The sequence below is a fragment of the Alexandromys fortis genome, unplaced genomic scaffold, assembly GCF_014885135.2.
Source record: "Alexandromys fortis isolate MF-2015 unplaced genomic scaffold, M_Fortis_MF-2015_v1.1 scaffold_199, whole genome shotgun sequence".
Classification (NCBI taxonomy): domain Eukaryota; kingdom Metazoa; phylum Chordata; class Mammalia; order Rodentia; family Cricetidae; genus Alexandromys; species Alexandromys fortis.
In genome coordinates, this window is record NW_026068074.1 from 2,656,601 (window position 1) to 2,673,381 (window position 16,781).

The 16,781-nt window shown below is 44.1% G+C and overlaps 1 protein-coding gene across 1 annotated transcript; it reads left to right on the top strand.

Moving 5' to 3' along the window:
- The first annotated feature begins 12,944 nt into the window (after window positions 1-12,944).
- Window positions 12,945-16,300, top strand: Tufm (Tu translation elongation factor, mitochondrial). Its single transcript, XM_050121572.1, has 10 exons — window positions 12,945-13,111; window positions 13,216-13,410; window positions 13,857-14,023; window positions 14,244-14,348; window positions 14,436-14,600; window positions 14,723-14,855; window positions 14,945-15,049; window positions 15,159-15,310; window positions 15,410-15,529; window positions 15,961-16,300. The coding sequence occupies exons 1-10, from the start codon at window positions 13,069-13,071 to the stop codon at window positions 16,132-16,134; spliced, it is 1,359 nt and encodes a 452-aa protein (XP_049977529.1). The 5' UTR covers window positions 12,945-13,068; the 3' UTR covers window positions 16,135-16,300.
- Window positions 16,301-16,781: the final 481 nt, after the last annotated feature.

The following is a 16,781-nucleotide window of genomic DNA, read 5'->3' on the forward strand; positions in this document are numbered from 1 at the left end:
TAAAAAATATTTATTTATTATGTATACAATATTCTGTCTGTATGTATGCCTGCAGGCCAGAAGAGGGCACCAGACCTCATTACAGATGGTTGTGAGCCACCATGTGGTTGCCGGGAATTGAACTCAGGACCTTTGGAAGAGCAGGCAATGCTCTTAACCACTGAACCATCTCTCCAGCCCCATAAATAAATCTTTATAAAATAAAAAAGTAAATATGGCCCAGTTTATCACTTCTAGGTATTTGAACAAAGAACTCTAAGCCAACATATCCATGTTTCATGCCTGAAAGCTCAGGTGTCTGTCCACAGAGGAACAGATAAAAGGAAATACGCTATAGGCTTGAAGAGCTGGCTCATCAGTGAGCAGCACTTGCTCTTCCAGAGGACCCAGGTTTGATTCATAACACCCACATGGTGACTCCGTAACTAGAGTCCCAGGAGAACAGATACAGCCTCTTTTGATCTCCAAGGCCACCATGCATGCCTGTTGTCCACATACATACATGCTGGAAAAAAATTCATAACAAAATAATTTTATTTAAAAATGTGTAAATGATGAGGGCTGGTGAGATGGCTCAGCAGTTAAAAACATGGACTGCTCTTCCAGAGGACCTGGGTTTCATTCTGAGCACTCACAGCAGCCTATGAATCCAGTTCCAGGAGACTGGATACCCTCTTCTGGCCCCTGTGAGCACTGGATATTTTTAGCTCTAAAGAACAAAGTTATGGGGAGCTGGAGAGATCTCTTCCAGAGGTCACGAGTTCAATCCCCAGCAACCAAGTGATGGCTCACAACCATCTGTAATGAGATCTGGCGCCCTCTTCCGGCATGTGGGCATACATGGAGGCAGAATGGTGTATACACAATAAGTAAATAAATAAATCTTTTTTTAAAAAAGAACAAAGTTATGTTGTTTTCAGGAAAATGCTTATAACTGGAGAGAACCACATTAAATGATTTAAGTCCGTCTCAGAAGGACAAATAGGCGATGTTTTCTCTCTGTGGTCTTATACATAGATACAGTGTTGATGGCACGAAAGTAAAAGTGGAAACCAAGGTAACTGGAAGGGCTGGGAAGGGAAATGTGCTCAAAGCACTCTATTGGCTCACAGGAAATGTCTTCGTGAGCTGAGGCTGAGGCAGGCAGATCTCTGTGAATTCAAGGCCAGCTTTGGTGCCTGTCCTGGAACTAGCTCTTGTAGACCAGGCTGGCCTCGAACTCAAGGCCAACCAGGGTTACATAGTGAGATCTCACCTCAAATAAAGAAAAGAAAGAAAAAGAAACCGCCTGTATGAACCAATACCGCATACTACAAATGTGTGCCAGTTAACGAAGTGGGCACGATGGCACACACCTCTACTCTCAGTGCTTCAGAGGCAGAGCCTGCAGAGCTCTGTGAACTCGAGGCCAGCCTGGTCTACATAGTAAGACTCTGACTCAAAACAAATATTATAGCCAGGTGGTGGTGGTGGCACATGCCTTTGATTCCAGAACTTGGGAGGCAGAGGCAGGTGGATCTCTGTGAGTTCTAGGTTAGCCTGGTCTACAGAATGAGTTTCAGGACAGCTAAGCCTTCTCAGAGAGACCCCTGTCTTAAAAACAAACAAAGGTAAACAAACAAGAATATGTCATGATGTATTTGGCTGCAAAAAACAGACAATCCTGGCTCAAACCATCTGAAGAATCCTCCTCTTCCATGTAAGAAAATCTGCTCTAGGAAGATGCTTCACGTTCTACCCTCTGCTGTAATTAAAAACAAAAAATCTCTGTGCTTCCTTATGAAAAAAAAAAAGCAGTGTGAGAGAGAAAGACATAATGCGACAGAACTCACATGGAGGGGTTTTTATTAGGGGAAAAGGAACTTTAAAAGGGGAGAGGGGAAGGGGAAGGCCGGCCTCTGGGGACAGCAACAGCAGAAGAGACGGGAGAGACAGAAAATGGGGCAGGGAACAGAGACAAGCAGAGAAGCAGAAAAAGAGAGAGAAAGGGAGCAAAAGGAAGAAAGAGAAAGAGAGAGAGAGAGAGAGAGAGAGAGAGAGAGAGAGAGAGAGAGAGAGAGAGAGAGAGAGAGAGAGAGAGGGGAGGTGGGCAGGGCCCTCTTAAAAGGGAACATAGTGAATGTGCACAGGAGATGCTCCTAGTGGCTGCAGCTGAGGACACAGCCAGTCAGAACCCCTAGGGCGGGCCAGTACAGACGCCTGAATACTAACACCCTCACCCTTGACTTTTCTTGTTTTCTGGAGACAAGGTCGGTTTCTATAGTCCAGGCTGATTCAAAGTACCAATCCTCTTGCCTTGCCTTTGTAATGCTAGGATTATAGGTGTGTGCCGTCAAATCTGGTTGAACCACAGGAATTGAACCAGTCCTGTTAGGATTTATTCCTGGAGCTAGAGAAAGGGCAATCTTGAGCAAAATTTGGGATCCTTGACTGTTAAATAGAAGCTCAAAGTGTCTGCCAAATAGAATGAATAAATTGGTGGGGGTGGGGGAATGGAACGCCATTTCATTTCAAGAGCATCTTCCAAAAGTATTAATGTTTCTACGTGTGTGAACATGCACGCACGCGCGCGCGTGCACTCACACACACACACACAAAACAAAACTTTTTTTGAGACAGTTTCTCTATGTAGTTGGTATTTTTACTCTTTGGGGGCTTGCTACCCAGCACCTAAATAAATACACAGAGAGTTATTCTTACTTATGGATGCCTGCCTTAGCTTGACTTGTTCCTAGTCAGTTTTTCTAACTTAAATGATCCCATTTCTCTTTTTTTTTAATATTTATTTATTATGTATACAATATTCTGTCTGTGTGTATATCTGTAGGTCAGAAGAGGGCACCAGACCTCATTACAAATGGTTGGAGCCACCATGTGGTTGCCGGGAATTGAACTCAGGACCTTTGGAAGAGCAGGCAATGCTCTTAACCACTGAGCCATTTCTCCAGCCCTATCCCATTTCTCTTTAACTAAGTTTGGTCTCTGGACTTTTTATCTTTCTTTATTCTATACATCCTTCTTTTCTTCTTACTTTGTCGCTGGAAGACTGGCCCCTAGCATCCTTGTCTCCTTCTCCTTTTCCTGCTCCTCCCCCTTATTTGAGCCTAAATTTCTCCTATTTATTCTCCAGCCCCACTTGTCCTTTCTGCTGCCTAGTTATTGGTCGTTGAACTCTTTATTAGATTAAACAGGTTTTTTTATTTTATTGATATTTATTGAGCTCTACATTTTTTTCTTCTCCCCTCCCTGCCTCTCTCCTTCCCTCTTCAACCCTCCCCCAAGGTCCCCACACTCCCAATTTACTCAGGAGATCTTGTCTTTTTATACTTTCTACTTCCCATGTAGATTAGATCTATGTAAGTCTCTCTTAGGGTCCTCATTGTTGTCTAAATTCTCTGGGATTGTGGTTTGTAGGCTGGCTTTTGCTTTATGTTTAAAAACCACCTATGAGTGAGTACATGTGATATTTGTCTTTCTGTGTCTGGGTTACCTCACTCAAAATAATGTTTTCTAACTCCATCCATTTTCCTACAAAATTCAAGATGTCATTATTTTTTTCTGCTGTGTAGTTCTCCATTGTGTAAATGGACCACATTTTCCTTATCCATTCTTCAGTCAAGGGGCATTTAGGTTGTTTCTAGGTTCTGGTTATGACAAACAAAGCTGCTATGAACATAGTTGAGCACATGTCCTTATGGCACGATTGAGCATCCTTTAGATTTATACCCAAAAGTGGCATTGCTGGGTCTTGAGGAAGGCTGTTTCCTAATTTTCTGAGAAATCACCACACTGACATCCAAAGGGGTTGTACCAGCTTGCATTCCCACCAGCAATACAGAAGTGTTCCCTTTTCCCCACAACCTCTCCAGCGTAAGTTGTCATTAGTGTTTTTTATCTTGGCCATTCTTACAGGTGTTAGATGGAATCTCAGAGTTGTTTTAATCTGTATTTCTCTGATGCCTAAGGATGTTGAACATTTCCTTAAGTGTCTTTCAGCCATTTTAGATTGCTCTGTTGAGAGTTCTCTGTTTAGGTCTGTACTCCTTATTTTTTTTTTAAATTGGGTTATGTGATCTTTTGGTGTCCAATTTCTTGAGTTCTTTGTATATTTTGGAGATCAGACCTCTGTCTGATTTGGGGTTGGTGAAGATCTTTCTCCATTCTGTAGGCTGTCGTTTTGTCTTGTTGACCGTGTCCTTTGCTTTATAGAAGCTTTTCAGTTTCAGGAGGTCCCATTTATTTATTGTTTCTCTCAATGTCTGTGCTGCTGGGGTTATATTTAGGAAGTGGTTCCCTGTGCCAGTGTGTTTAAGTGTACTTCCCACTTTCTCTTCTATAAGGTTCAGTATGGCTGACTTTATGTTGAGGTCTTTGATCCATTTGGACTTGAGTTTTGTGCATGGTGATAGATATGAGTCTATTTCCATTTTTCTACATGCTGATATCCAGTTATGCCAGCACCACTTGATAAATATGCTTTCTTTTTTCCATTTGCTATTTTTTGCTTCTTTATCAAAGATCAGGTATTCAAAGATGTGTGGATTGATATCCGGGTCTTCTATTCGGTTCCATTGGTCCTCCTGTCTGTTCTTATGCCAATACCAGGCTGTTTTCAGTACTGTAGCTCTGTAGTAGAGTTTGAAGTCAGGGATTGTGATGCCTCCAGAAGTTCTTTTACTGCACAGGATTGTTTTGGTTATCCTGGGTTTTTTGCTTTTCCAAATGAAGTTGAGTACCGTTCTTTCGAGGTCTTTGAAGAATTTTGCTGGGATTTTAATGGGCATTGCGTTGAATCTGTAGATTGCTTTTGGTACCAACCAGGTGTTTTAGGCAGGTACAGTAATACAACTTTACTAAGATAAACAAATGCAACATAAACGAATGCAACATATGTTTGCATCATTAAAAAATAACACAACATAAACAAACATAACACACCTTAAACGTAATTTCCACATTTCTCCCTTTTTTTAAAAAATATTTATTTATTTATTATTTATACAATATTCTGTATGCCTGCTGGCCAGAAGAGGGCACCAGACCCCATTACAGATGGTTGTGAGCCACCATGTGGTTGCTGGGAATTGAACTCAGGACCTTTGGTAGAGCAGGCAATGCTCTTAACCTCTGAGCCATCTCTCCAGCCCCCACATTTCTCCCTTTTTGACTAAATAAAAATGAAAAGTTTTAACTTTAACATAGTAGAACTATATAAAACAAAAACAGTTATCAAGCAAGAATTACATTTAGAATATTCAGTCTTTATGTATTTAGCAATTGCAGAGAAAATACTCCATTATTTATCTTATCTTAGTGACTCTTTATGGCTAATGTACTTTCTATCATAACTAAGAAAAACTATAGCTCTATTTAGCCTTTAACTCCATAGAACATCCCAGAAGGACAAAATATTATCTAACAACAGAGACATCTAGCTGCCTGGACAGTCACCCAAAGTTCCTCTGCAGTGTTGGGGCATTCATCTTTGGGCCTACAGGCCTAGAGTATCTGGCAGACTTTTCAGTGAAGCAGGAAATTTGAAGGACTTCCCCACCTTGTATTGGCAAAGTTTGTCAGTCACTTTCCTGTGTCCTGCTTGTCCAGTCTGTACAGAATACTGCCAGCCATGAAGACAAGAGCAGTTTCTTGCCCAAATGTGATAGCCTTACCACATTGAAAGCAAGCTCCATGTGGAGTTTCTTCAATGTCCATCATCCTTTTATGAAGTAAATTGGTGCTTCCAGGGCTGGAGAGATGGCTCAGAGGTTAGAAGCACTGCCTGCTCTTCCAGAGGTCCTGAGTTCAATTCCCAGCAAACATATGGTGGCTCACAACCATCTGTAATGAGATCTAGTGCCCTCTTCTGGTCTGGTGGCATACATGCAGACAGAACATTGTATACACAATAAATAAATAAATAAATTAAAAAAAAATTTGGTGCTTCCAGGAGCAAATGTGTCTCATTGTTATGAGAAGTCTTTTGTTAACAAAACATTTTTAATGCCATATGCTATAGGTCTTTGAAGGGTTTGAAAATAACCTGTCTAAAATACACCTGTTTAATGTTGGAAACATACCCAGTGTGGCTACAAGTTTGATTATTATAGACTACTAACTTCATTTCATTTTTAAAATTTTTTCTCTTTTTTGCATTTTATTTATTTATGTATTTCTTTAGGTATGAGTGCTCTGTCCACTTGTATGCTTGCATGCAAGAAGAGAACATCAGATCCTATTACAGATGGTTGTGAGCCACCATGTGGTTGCTGGGAATTGAACTCAGGACCTCTGGAAGAGCAGTCAGTCAGTCAGTCAGTGCTCTTTACCTCTGAGCCTTCTCTCCAGCCCCTCAACTTCATTTCTTAATTATTCAGTGCATTTTTAAATGAACTGCATAAGCACAATACCCCAAACATAACTTTAAATTTATATCAATATACCAATGAAATATCTGAGTTTAACAGTTATCTTTTTATCCTATATTCCTACATTCCCCTAAATGGTAGCATACATCCAAAGTCCACCAAATAACCAAAAACCGCCCACCCCACCTCTTGCGAATATGGATGTTATTTTCTCTAGACTGCTTCCTGTGGATGAAGACATCTTTAGGGGTCCCTGAGAAAACTGAGATAATGATCAAGTCCTGGTAACCTTTGTTGATATATATCACCTGTCAAGGCGGTATCCTATAGCTATGGGTATCACCTATACAGAAGGTCTCCCTGATGAAACCTGATCCATATTACTCCTGAAGGAATCCACAGCCTTCAAAAGCATAACCTCTTCCCCAAAAGCATTTTTGACTTCCATCTGGCAAATAACATTTGTTTGGCTTCCACTTTAAAGTTAAGGCATTCTTCAGATATCCAGACTGGCTTATTTCAGCAGTCCTTCTTTCAATCCCAGGTCTCTAGCCGCTGCTGTTTGCTCATCAGCAACCAAAAAATTCAAAGACAACACAATAACAGGATCCAGACTCCCTGTGTAGTTTCCATCTTTATGTGACTTATTCTTTTTTTATTACTTTACTCTCTCTTTAAAGACTTTATTATTTATAAACAATTTCTTTCTATGGATGTCTATATTCTCTCTTTTCTTTAAGCCTATGCACATTTTTGAACACACTGAAACCTATTTAGAGGGGTTTTCTGTTTGTTTGTTTTTCTGTCTGAACCTGCTTTACTTCACACCTCTAGCCTTTTTTGACCACAGGAGCCTTTAAACTGCTAAGTGGCATAGCTAGGCCCTCCTCCTCAGCTTTGGCAGCTGGCTCCACCCACTTCTCAGGTCTTTGAGAGCCACGCCTAGAGCTCTTGGGCCCAGACAGAAGTAGGTGACCAAGGACTGCATTCAACCCCCCTCCCAGCCCCCCAACTCTGGGATGCCAGGGCCCTGTACTGCGGCAGGTGTTTTCACTTTCCTGTTTCTACTTAGCATAAAACAGCTTTGTTCTACTGTATGCCAGAGTTTCTTAAAGGAGCTGTATCTTTTTGTTTTTTGTTTTGTTTTGTTTTTCGTTTTGGCTTTCTCAGGCCCTATGCAGAAATCCAGGCCTCACACTGGAATATCAAAATGCAGTTGGATTTTTTTTCTCTTTGGGGGCCCACCATCCAGCTCCCAAATAAATACTTGGAGACTTATCCTTACTTATGAATGCCCGTCTTAGCTTGTCTTGTTTCTAGCCAGCTTTGCTAACTTAAATTATCCTGTTTCCCTTTAATTATGTTTTGGCTCTGGGCTTTTACCATTTTTATTTTATATATCTTTCTTTCTTACTCTGTGGCTGGCTGTGTGGCAGACCCCTGGCATCCTCCTCTCTTTCGCCTTTTCTCATGCCTCTGTTCTTTCTTTCTCCCCTAGATTTCTCCTCCTATTTATTCTCTCTGCATGGCAGCCCCACCTATCCTTTCTGATGCCTAGCTATTGGCCGTTCAGTTCTTTATTAGACCAATCAGGTGTTTTAGGCAGGCAAAGTAACACAGCTTTACAGGGTTAAATAAAAGAATGTAACATATCTTTGCATCACTAAACAAATATTCCACAGCATAAACAAATGTAACGTATCTCAAACTAATAGACCAGGCTTGCCTTGAATTTAGAAATTCTACTGCCTTTGCTTCCCAAGTGCCAGTACTAAAGGCATGCACCATCACTGACCAGCTCACACAAATCTTTTAAAAATGCATTCATTTGTTCATCTATTTATTTAATATGTATGTTTATATCTGTTTATTTCCATATGTGTATGTGTATTTGAGCACATCTTGGTGCACATGTGAAACTCAGAAGACAGTTGGTTCTATCCATCCAACCATGTGGGCTCCAGTTATTCAACTCAGGTTATCAGGCTTGGTAGAATCACCTTTACTCAGTGGTCACCTCACCAGATCCTTACCTTTCTATTGACTTTTTGTTTTGTTTTGTTTTTGTTTTTCTTTTTTTTCAAGACAGGGTTTCTCTGTGGTTTTGGAGCCTGTCCTGGAACTGGCTCTTGTAGACCAGGCTGGCCTCGAACTCACAGAGATCTGCCTGCCTCTGCCCCCGAGTGCTGGGATTAAAGGCGTGTGCCACCACCGCCCGGCTCTATTGACTTTTTTGAGGCAGAATTTCATGCTCCCCAGGCGAGTCTCAAACCCTCTGCGTAACAGGGGGTGGCATTAAACTTTCAGTCTTCCTGTTCCTGCCCATCAAGTACTGGGATTTTAGGCATTGGCCCATCACCAGGCTGCTCTACTCTATAACAAAAATCAATATAACAAAATCTAAAAGTCTATAACGCTATCTAGTATTAAAGCTGCAGAGGTGAGACTCAGGCAATATGAGACACTGACAAATCAGATTCTGTGTTTTGTGTGGCCTATCATTGGACCTTTTTTTGAGGCAGGGTCTCATGTATCCTAAAGTGTCTTTGAATTTATGAGGGTGGATCTTCTGATGGATCACCTTGCCTCCACCTCCTGAGTACTGGGATTATAGGTGTGCCCCACCATACTGGGTTATGCCCTGCTGGGAATCAAAGCCAAGACTTATTGTATAAGCTCTTCAGCTGAGTCACATTCCTAGCCTATCTGCTTGCTTTTTGAGACAGTTCTGAAACCCAGGCTAGCTCAAACTAGTCATGGTCCAGCCTGAGCCTCTTGAATGCTGGGAATTTGGGTGTGCATCACCACGCTTGTCTTTTGTCTTTTCTGTCAGAGTCTCTCCTGTCCAACCACAGGGTGTGCAGTTTAACCCACAGGCCGGTTACATGGTATCTTACTGCAAGATGGAGGAGCCCTCCGCAGGATATGGAGGACTGAATCCACACATCCATCAAAGGATTAACCTACTCCTCTGATCAGAGCCCTCAAGACCTCTGGAAACACCATCTGGAAACCCATGGTCCACTATACTGTGTAATAAACTCCACCTGTATTCTTGCGTGTCTCTTCTGAAATTTTTAAAGATTTACGTGTATGGCTGGGCAATGGTGGCGCACACCTTTTCTTTTTTCTTTTTTCTTTTATTTTCGAGACAGGGTTTCTCTGTAGCTTTGGTTCCTGTCCTGGAACTAGCTCTTCTAGACCAGGCTGACCTCGAACTCACAGAGATCTGCCTGCCTTTGCCTCCCGAGTGCTGGGATTAAAGGTGTGCGCCATGCCTCCCCTCTCCAGAGCAGACGAGAAGAAGCTCTGACCCAGGATGGACGTAGGCTGGAAAGCTAAGGAATGGGCTGGATCTAGCCGGCAAAGCCACGGCTTTAATCCTGCCCATATTGCTTAGTAATTTAAAGGCTCATGTGGTCAGAAAAAGAGAGAGAGATACAGTAAAGAGAGATTAAAAAACAAAACAAAACAAAAAAACACCTTTAAATGATTTACAGTATGTTAAATATATATGCAGTAAAAATATATGCAGGCTAAAAGTTAAAGTTCTTAAAGTTAAAAACAAAAAAAAAAAAGGAAGAGAGTAGTTGGGTGTGGTAGCACACGCCTTTAATCCCAATGCCTGGGAGGCAGAGACAGACGGATCTCTGAGAGTTCAAGGACAGCCTGGTCTACAGAGTTATTCCAGGACAAAGATACAGAGAACCTGTCTCAAAAAATTAAAGTAAAAGAAATAGAGGTTAAAATAAAGCCACATAAAGATGGAAAATACAAAGAGAATTTTGATACTGTATGCTATTATGCTCTCTTTGAATTGTTTGAATGCTAAAAAAGGAGCAATAGCTGCTAAAATATATTTGTTTATAAATGCTGCCGAACTATTTAGATAGAATAAATAATGCTGAAATAAGATAGATATTTTGAAAATAATTTGGATCTAAGGACATGATGCTTTGGAAAGGAGTTTTTTGTTTTCACAGAGGATGAGACCTTGTGAATTGCTTCTATCCCAATATAGTATGAGAGACCACGCCCTCCTGAAAGGTTGCTGTGAACACCTTCAAAAAAATTACTTCACTCAACTGATGACTGAGATGAATCTAGCACACAGGTTATTGTGAGGAGCCATTTCCCTCCTAAAAATCATTACAGGAACCATCACTCTGGGGAGTCTGCAGGGAACCCCACACCTATAATTGTGTTGAGAATTGTTCTATTGACAAAACCTGCCCCACACCCAATTAAGCTGTTAATGGAGAGTTATCTGTTAGCGGAACCGCCTCACATTCCAGCTTTCCAGCTGAAGAGCTTATACTAGGCGTGGCAACTCGTGACTTCTTGGCCTACCTGATCGAATGTAACCTCCTGGCTTACACGACCCGGACCACGCATCGAGATCCCTGGCCCTGCCCCCCAAGCCCTCATCCAGGGGCTATAAAAGCAGCAACCAGGACTCTAATAAACGGAGGCTGTGACAAACTTAGCATGGCCTTCTCCTTCTTTTCTAACTCATTCTCTTCCAGATAGCACCCTTCCGTGACCCTGGAGTAACTGATTGCCGAGTGGGTTACAACCCCTAGACTGAGTGACCCACCCAATGCAATCGACAGGTTATACCATGAATGACCTGAATAACAGCGCCCCCATATAGCAGGAAGCAGTTTGGAGAGAAGTAACTACGCCATTTTCCCAAATATTGTTTATAAATGTTCCTTTACATTTAAAGGGGGATATGATATAGATATGAATAATTTGCATTGATATGGATTTTGCTTTAGTGATTTAAAATTAAGGTCAATTTTATTATATGTATATATATTTCTGATATTGATTAAGGTATTGTGATTGTGTAGTTCATTTAAAAATGTAATGTATATAGGTTGTTAATAATCATCTATAATAGTCAAGCCTGTGGTCATGTTAGTTAGATTTTCTAGATGTGCACAGATATATTTCAGATAGGCATTCTTCATATCTTTCAAAGACTACAGAATATGGCATTTTAAATGTTTTAATAACTTAGGACTTTTCATGACAATGAGACACTCTGCTCCTGGCAGCACCAATCTACTTCAAGAGGAAGCTGGGCATCGAAGAGGATCTTTATGGAGTTTGATAGCCATTTGGGCAAGAAACTGCTCTTGCCTGGACTATTGCATAAACTGGACACAAAGAACCCACAGAAAGAGGACTGCTGAACTTGCAAAGGCAGGTGGATCTCTGTGAGTTCGAGGTCAGCCTGGTCTACAAAGCTAGTTCCAGGATTGGATCCTTAGCTACTGAGAAACCTGTCTTGGAAAAAAAAAATTATGTGTATGAGTGTCTTGCCTCCATGTATGTTAAGTGCACTGTGTGCATGCCTGAAGTCCGCAGAGGCCAGAAGAGGGTGCCAGATCCCTTGGAACTGGAGTTACAGATGTTTGTGAACTGCTGTGTAGGTGCTGGGAACTTAACCCAGGTCCTCTGCAAGGGCAGCCAGTGCACTTAACTGAGTCATCGCTCCAGCCCCTGTTCTGGATACTTCAGATAAAAAGATCACAAAACTGAGAGGAGTCTTGTGCAAGATCCTACTAACACTTTAACTTACTGGTCTTTATTTTTGTCTTTTCAGTCTGTGCTCAGGCCTTAGAACACGAGCCTGAGTGTGTTAAGTGCTGGGATCATAAGTGTGTGCCTATATCTAGAGCCGTTTGATTTTTTTTTTTTGAGGAGGTGTGATATAGCTTCCTTGTTTGTGCCTAGACTTTCAATCATTATCTCTCTAGGGATGGAATTAGGGAATCTACAGCATTTAGAACAAATTCTGTCAATTGAGCTTTTATAGGGCAAATTTCAGAAAGGAGGTCAAGAGTTGAGTAGCTTCTATTATCATCTTGGGAGAGACGAGGAAGCTGTGAGAAAACACGGACATGAAAGTTCAGTCACTGCTGCCCTTACACTTTTAGCCAACAGGTATCTGCTATGTGCTCCGATCTGGAGACTAAAGACTCAGGTTGTCAGTTCTCAAAGCTGGTCTTCAACCTTGGTGTTACATGAACAAAATAAGACGGGTGGCGCTATCACCCAGAAAATTTATCCGGGCGTGGAGGTGCACAACTTTAATCCCAGCATTGAGACAGACTGATCTGTCTAGAGTTCTCTAGAGTTCCAGGCCAGCCAAAGCTATGTAGTGAGTGAGACCCGTCTCAGAAGATGGGGAAAAGTAAGGAAGAGAGAGAGAGAAAGAGAGGAGAGCGAGAGACAGAACAGGATTCCTGCAAGAGACATGGGGACTGGAACTCTCCGGACCTCATCCATCCCTAACTCCAGTTATTTTTACTTCTCACAGGCTGGGAGATCTTCCCTATGAATCGAACCCAGCCCTAAGCAAACGCCTGCCACCACGGAAACTACAACGCCCATAAGCCTTCGAGCGCGCTGGTGCATTGTGGGATGCTGCGCACTTTCCTCCTAAAAACGGCCCCTCAGGCTCAACTATAGAAATTGTGTCCTTCCCCGCGAGACAAAATCCTCCTCTTCCGCCTTATACCCGGATATCAGTGGCCATGGCCATAAAGACTGGCGGCTAGAGGCTCCCAAACTCGCTCTCCCGACCCTCATTTCCGCCGGAAGTGATCTGTAGTCGCCAGTGCCCGTCCTTCCCTGCACGCGCGGGTTCCCGGTGCCTAATTTTCGGTCCCGGTCGCCGTGTAGTCCCACAATGGCGGCCGCCACCCTATTACGAGCGACGCCCCGCTTCAGCGGTGAGGGGGCGGGTTGGGTGCAGGCAGCCTGGAGACATGAGGGGCATCGAGGTAGCTAGGTTCGGATCCACTCCCTTGACTACCCCAAGCTCCTTTCCCCGCAGGTCTCTGTGCCAGCCCGACCCCATTGCTGCAAGGTCGGCTGCAGCCGCTGAAAGCCCGGGCATCGCCCTTCTTGTGTCGCGGTCTTGCCGTGGAGGCCAAGAAGACCTACGTGCGCGACAAGCCCCATGTGAATGTGGGTACCATTGGCCATGTGGACCACGGCAAGACCACCCTGACCGCAGCCATCACAAAAAGTGAGTTTGGGTTGGGTTATGGTTGGGGGCGTCCGGCAATGCCCTGTCAGCTGGAAGGACCAGAGCCGGGGAGTAGTGTCTGTAGTCTGTTGTTTAGCCTGGCGCCAAAACCCTTCAGATGGGAAGATGCAGGAGACAGGTTGCTCTGTGCAAGAAGAGCTCTGTGAGGCACAAACTGAAACAGTCTCAGTGGCATTCTGTGTGGAGTGGTTTGAAAGGAGACGCTGCCAGTGGAGAAGCTAAGCGTCTGTGACAAGGACAAACCCCTTGGACAGTTCTTTTTGTCGTACCCTCCCTCCCCCTGCCAAGTTATCTTCTAGAAGAATTGGAGATTAGAGAGCGTTATCCATCCAGATTGTTCATGTATGAGGGATTCAGGCGTGTGCCCGGAACCTCGTCTGCAGCGCTGAACCCGAGTTGAGAGGTGTGTTCTCTTCCTCCGGTAGTTCTAGCCGAGGGAGGTGGAGCTAAGTTCAAGAAGTACGAGGAGATAGACAATGCCCCTGAGGAGCGAGCTCGGGGTATCACCATCAATGCAGCTCACGTGGAGTATAGCACTGCTGCCCGCCACTATGCCCACACAGACTGCCCCGGTCATGCAGACTATGTTAAGGTGAGGGTTGCTGGGGACAATCAGAACCTGCTTCACAGGTCAGTGGAGGTTTGAGGGGAGGAGGTTATAAGATAGTGGTGGTGTTTGGATACAAGAACAGGGATTTGTGGCTGTGGGTGGTGAGGACATGGCAGAGAGGTGGGGATCTTCACAGCTACCTAGTTAGATGATGCATAGTTGAAAAGGTCCTTGAACTAAGCTTTCTTCCTCTTCCACCCAGAACATGATCACAGGCACTGCCCCTCTGGATGGCTGCATCCTGGTGGTAGCAGCTAATGACGGCCCCATGCCCCAGACCCGAGAGCACTTACTACTAGCTAAACAGGTACGGGGGTCTGGAAGGAGCACAATGGAAGTTAAGCGAGAAATTGGGTAACTGAGGATACCATCTCCGCCTCGTTCTCACTTGCAGATTGGAGTGGAGCATGTTGTGGTCTATGTGAATAAGGCGGATGCGGTCCAGGACTCGGAGATGGTGGAGCTAGTCGAGTTGGAGATCCGGGAGCTTCTCACCGAGTTTGGCTATAAAGGAGAGGAGGCCCCAGTCATCGTAGGTTCTGCGCTCTGTGCCCTGGAGGTAAAAGCAGGGGCTGGCTGCTGTTAAGAGGATGGGGTAGAGCTTCCTTCCCTCTGTGCCCGGAGACTAGCATTCTGGGGAAGGAGCAGAAATTTCAGGGTCCTATCGTCTCTCTCCAACAGCAACGTGATCCTGAGCTGGGAGTGAAATCAGTGCAGAAGCTGCTGGATGCGGTGGACACTTACATCCCAGTGCCTACTCGGGACCTGGAGAAGCCCTTTCTGCTTCCTGTAGAGTCAGTTTATTCTATTCCTGGTGAGGCCTATGCTCACTTAGACCCCTCCCTCTATTGGGACCATGTAACCCGAGATCTCTGGTGACCTGCCCTGTTCCTTCCTTTGCAGGCCGGGGTACGGTGGTAACAGGTACACTAGAACGTGGCATTTTAAAGAAGGGAGATGAGTGTGAGCTGCTGGGACATAACAAGAACATTCGCACTGTGGTGACAGGTACAAGATGGAAAACTTCAGACGCTGGGGCAGTCTCTGAATGACCCTTTCCCATGTAGGTCTTGTACCTGCCTTCTGCCTCAGACCACCTTCCCACCTGTCTTTCTAGGCATTGAGATGTTCCACAAGAGCCTGGAGAGGGCTGAGGCAGGGGATAACCTGGGTGCTCTGGTCCGAGGCCTAAAGCGGGAGGATTTGAGGCGTGGCTTGGTCATGGTCAAGCCCGGCTCCATCCAACCCCACCAGAAGGTGGAGGCCCAGGTGAGGGCTCCAGGTGATAGTTTGGTTGGGTCAAGTCCCTTGACTAGAAAGAAGCAGGACTTCCATCCAGGTCATTCTACCCTTGCTCCTTCCCTCTAGGTTTATGTCCTCAGCAAGGAGGAGGGTGGCCGCCACAAACCATTCGTCTCTCATTTCATGCCTGTCATGTTCTCCCTGACTTGGGACATGGCCTGTCGTGTCATCTTGCCTCCAGGGAAGGTATGGTGGTGCGCGTCTTTAATCCCAGCACTTGAACATAAAACAAAGATTAAACAAATAGCTGGGTGGTGGTTGTGTACCCCTTGTCTCAAAAACAACCCAAAAGCAGAGTTCTACCTAAAGATACAGCATAACACACAGGTTAGCCCTTTCTTCGAAAATTAAGTTGGAAATTTAGGAACACCAGAGAAGCATGCCATAGAAAACGTTGTGTTTGGTTTTGGTTCTTCCTGTTGTGTTTTGTGAAACATGGAGGGTTCAGAAAACTGCTGTTGACTAAAACTGCATAATACCAAATTCCTGATCACGGTCCTTTACATGTGCCCAGATACTCTTTCACCTGGTATATTTTCCCATGACTTGACCCTGGACTATCAGTGGTTATACAATGAAGGTACTCTGCTGACTGCCTTTTCCTTCTCCTCTATTAGGAACTTGCCATGCCAGGAGAGGACTTGAAGCTCAATCTAATCTTGCGGCAGCCCATGATCCTAGAGAAAGGCCAGCGGTTCACTTTGAGGGATGGCAACAAGACCATTGGCACTGGCATTGTCACTGACATACCAGACATGACCGAAGAGGACAAGAACATCAAGTGGAGCTGAGTTTGGACTTGTGCTCAGGTTGTTAAGCTTAGAGCTGCCTTGGCCAGCGTTCCCTCCTGTGGACACACACTGCATCCAAGCAGCGTACAGCTATGAACATTTCTCCTATTCACAAGGAGTGGCGTGCCAGGAGAGGTAGGCAAATAAACTGTTCTGTGAATATCAACCTGTGTCTCGTGTCTTCTGTGTGAGTAGATGCGGAGGAACACTACATCTGGAGTACCCCAAAGCCGATTGGGTGTTTCTAGCATACAAGCCAGACAAGCTCAGACTCTAATCATCAGTGCTGTAACAGCAAAAGAAGCTAGTTCAGTGAGCTTTGACTTTCAGCAAAATACAACTGTTATTCCCCTAGATTGGGAAAGTGATTATCACTTAGTGGTATTGGCTCAATTTCTGGCACCCTATGTATTGTGCAAAATGTTAAGGCTTTGGAACAACTATTAGGTTCTAACCTCAGTACTAGAAAAAAAAGAAGAGGGAAACTGGCAAAAAACCATGATAGTACATGCCTATAACTGAGGCCAACACAGCCTACCAGAGTCCCGGTCTCAGAAGCCCTGAAACACTTAAGATAAATGAGGGTATGTGCTCAGCTGTCAGTACCATCCATGGCAGTTTCCGAGGACATACTTCTCTAGTGTTAA

Bases quoted from the DNA above. Each gene is read 5' to 3' on its own strand.
- Tufm (XM_050121572.1), top strand. From the start codon at position 13,069: ATGGCGGCCGCCACCCTATTACGAGCGACGCCCCGCTTCAGCG. The intron at 14,856-14,944 runs GTGAGGCCTATG...CTTCCTTTGCAG, and splicing joins GTCAGTTTATTCTATTCCTG to GCCGGGGTACGGTGGTAACA. The intron at 15,530-15,960 runs GTATGGTGGTGC...CTCCTCTATTAG, and splicing joins TCATCTTGCCTCCAGGGAAG to GAACTTGCCATGCCAGGAGA.